The sequence below is a fragment of the Lycium barbarum genome, chromosome 2 (assembly GCF_019175385.1).
Source record: "Lycium barbarum isolate Lr01 chromosome 2, ASM1917538v2, whole genome shotgun sequence".
In the NCBI taxonomy this organism is placed as follows: Eukaryota; Viridiplantae; Streptophyta; class Magnoliopsida; order Solanales; family Solanaceae; genus Lycium; species Lycium barbarum.
In genome coordinates, this window is record NC_083338.1 from 135,791,186 (window position 1) to 135,794,844 (window position 3,659).

The window sequence follows — 3,659 nt, forward strand, 5'->3', positions numbered from 1 at the left end:
TAAAATGATATAATTATAATAAATACTTTTAAATTGGTTAAATAACGTAAAAAATTGAAGAAAACAATAAATAAGTGATATATATATATATATATATATATATATATATATATATATATATATATATATACACACACACACACATATACATACTCCACCCCCACAAAAAACTAATTAGAACAATCTATTATACGTACTTACAAGTATAAGTGACTGCTCGTTACTTTTTTGAGATAGTAGAAGACAAGATAAATAATTGGAAAAGAACATATATTAGGCATTCTAGCAATAAAAAAAGGTCTTGACTTTTAAATTTAATGTTTCAGTTCCTTTTTAAAATATTTGAGTAATTACATGTTGACTTTTGAAAATTTGGGCATTATACTAAGGACTTATTTAACAAATTTCGTTTTAGTTTGAAGAAGTTTTCTGGACTTACGCCCTAACAAAAAAAAACTCGCCCCAAACGCCTAGGCTTACGCCCCAACAAAAAAAAAAACTCGCCCCAAACGCCTGGGCGTACGCCCCAAATTGCTGGGCGTACGCCTTTGGGGACTTGCGCCCCGACCCATCGCCCCGAGGCATTTTTGGTACGCCCCGCCCAGGGGCTCGCCCCGAGGCTCGCCTCAAAAACGCCTTTTAAAACACTGCTAAGGAGAAATAAAGATTTACCATATGATGATGGGCCCATGAAGTAATGATTACCTGCATTAAATGAAGGTAAGGAAAAGAGAAGCAAAAGAATTGAAATTGCAAAGACGTACTTGGCAGAATTGTTCAGTGACCGTGAGCAAACAGTGGACGCATCCGAATTTATTTCTGAGCAAAAAAGAATAATTCGCAATTGGTTTTGGACTCAGTTATTTTATTTGAGCTTTTTTCTACACCTATAAATATTTCATAAGCCCCAATTCTTAGACATCTTTGGCAGAAAATACGAGTTTGAAGGCTAGGGTTCCTACGTATATTTTCTTTTTTTTATTTGAACCTTGTTTATGGGAATTTCTTGGTGACAATTGAGATTGAAACTTTTGTTGTGCTTATTTATTGATCGACACTATTTTTAATCAAGTAAGTTATTGTTATTTTAATTATTCTTGTTCTTCAACGTTTCTCAAGGGAGTAGCTAATCCTAGGACTCGCCCATTTACTTTGTTTGAAATTCGGAAGAGGACGAATGGGGTTGGGATAGAATAATTAACATGAATTTGGGGCATTACCCTCATCTAATCGAAATTGACCTAGGAATAGACATTACCACTTGTAGCCATAATCGGGAATTCTTAATACTCCTAATTGCTTTAGGGATATTCAATTAGGTAGTCTAGTTAATCTTCGGGAGAAATTAATTTAGAGTCATTATCTGAGGCTAATTAACATAATATTACCATTATCTGTAATTCGTGAAATATATTGGATCGTTACTTGAGAAGTAGTTTCCTTTATTCTATTCTTGTGGCCATTGATCAATTTACTTGTTTTCTAGATTAGATTTAATATTTTCGTATTTTATCAAAACCATATCTAAAAACCACCATTGATGCGTTCGGCTTAGTTGTTGTTGGTGATAATTCCTAATTTGCTTAAACGCCTACATATTGTTCTCTGTGGGATTCGACCCTAACCTTGTTGGGTTACTATATTTGACAACGTCCGCATTATGCCATTAAAAGGCGTAATTTGAGCGTATCAATAGGCCACACAATCAAAGAAGCTTGATCAACAAACACACTTAGACACTGATAGGAAGATTCTTTTCCAAAGTTTGTTATGGAACAACCAATAGAATTTAGACAAATATTGTATAGGTTTATTTATTATTCAACAGTGTTGTTTATATAGATAGGGCATTGGAATGAAACATCGTCAGAAAATTCTCACAAATATTGTTCTTCAATTTTGTCTTTCTACATGGTATTAGAGCAATTCTAAAAGCTCTAGATCTGTTCTTTCCTTTCTTCATTTCTCTTTTTCAATCTCCATTTTCACTTCAACCTCATGGCTGTCACATCTGAGACTTTACCAGCTGATGGAAGCTCTGCAACTGGTGGTTCTACACATTTGGATCAAACCAGTCCCTATTTTCTTCATGCTTCTGATTCACCTGGAATGACCCTTGTCTTAACACCTTTTGATAGAACTGGTTATGGTGCTTGGAGGAGGTATGTCCTCATAGCATTGTCAGCTAAAAACAAGTTGAGTTACATTGATGTTGTTTCAAGTGCTCCCTCTATAGATTCTCCTGAGTATAAGCTGTGGGCAAGGTGCAATGATATGGTCACTTCCTGGTTGCTGAATTCCCTCTCAAAAGAGATAGCAGGAAATGTCATTTACTCCAAATCTGCAAAAGACCTTTGGAAGGATCTTAAGGACATATTTGGACAACCAAATGGAGCTATGTTGTATCACCTGCAGAAACAACTTGCAGACTTAGTTCAAGGTTCATCAGATATTGCTGGTTACTATACTAAGATGAAGAAGATATGGGATGAACTGGACACTCTATACATTAAAACAACTTTTTCATGTGCTTGCAACTGTGGAGGAAAGGAAAAATTAAACAAGTCACTGTAAGATGAGAGGTTGGTACAGTTTCACATGGGTTTGAATGATGTGTATGGGCCAGGAAGAAGCAATATTCGTATGATAGCACCTCTACTCACTGTCAATCTTGCTTATTCTCTCTTGATGCAAGATGAGAAATAGAGAGACAGCTATATAAATGGTAACTTTTCTGGAAACTCTAGCTCCTTTATGGTCACACAACAATATCCCATGGGAAACAAGACATTTGCTGCTGATTCTAGGAACAAGAAAGGTAATCTTGTTTGTTCTAATTGCAAGAAGGTAGGACACACTGTAGACAAATGCTACAGGATCATAGGGTTTCCACCTGATTTTAAGTTCACTAAGAATACAAAGAATGTAAGGAGCAATGCAGCAGTCATAGGAGCAGGACAGACAAACTATGAATCAAACCAAGGTGGAAACAATGCAATCTCACAAGATCAGTTCATGCAAATGATGCAAATGTTCTAGAACATGTAGGGTGTTGGACAAGATGCTTCTTTCTCAGATGTTCAAGCTAATGTTGTTCAGTGTGCTGGTAACATATTCAGGAATCCTATAGCATATTTTTCACTCATTAACACCAATTCTTGGATTATTGATTCAAGGGCTTCTGAACACATGTCATTTGACCCCAAGTTTTTCACCACTCTTACACCTTTAAGTTCACCTTTGTTTATCAGATTACTTAATTCCTTTAGAGTTAAGGCCACACATTTAGGGATTGTGACGCTTTTTTCTGATCTTGTTTTAAAAAATGTTTTACTTGTTCCATTTTCAGGATAAATTTGACTTTTGTGCAGAAATTTTGCAAGCAATTTTCTTGCATTCTAAGTTTCTCTGGTACTCTATGTTTTCTACAGGTCCTTTCAGTGAAGACCCCTCTAGCTCTTGGTGAAGCAAGAGATGGAATCTATCTATTACAACATCTTATCAATCAATCCAAGAGTTTCTTTAAGTCTAGTGTTTCTTTTGATCAATGTATTTCTGTTTCAAGTGTTTTTCCTATTCCTGTAAGTTCTCAGCCTAATGCACATTTGTGGGACATTATGTTGGGACATATGCCTTTTACATCAATGAAAAAGTTCAGT

The 3,659-nt window shown here is 35.6% G+C and overlaps 1 protein-coding gene across 1 annotated transcript; it reads left to right on the top strand.

Annotated features, from left to right (window-relative positions):
* The first annotated feature begins 1,998 nt into the window (after positions 1 to 1,998).
* LOC132628967 (uncharacterized) lies at positions 1,999 to 2,574 on the top strand. Its single transcript, XM_060344720.1, has one exon. It carries the CDS (start codon positions 1,999 to 2,001, stop codon positions 2,572 to 2,574), a length of 576 nt encoding a protein of 191 aa, XP_060200703.1.
* The last annotated feature ends 1,085 nt before the right edge of the window (positions 2,575 to 3,659 follow it).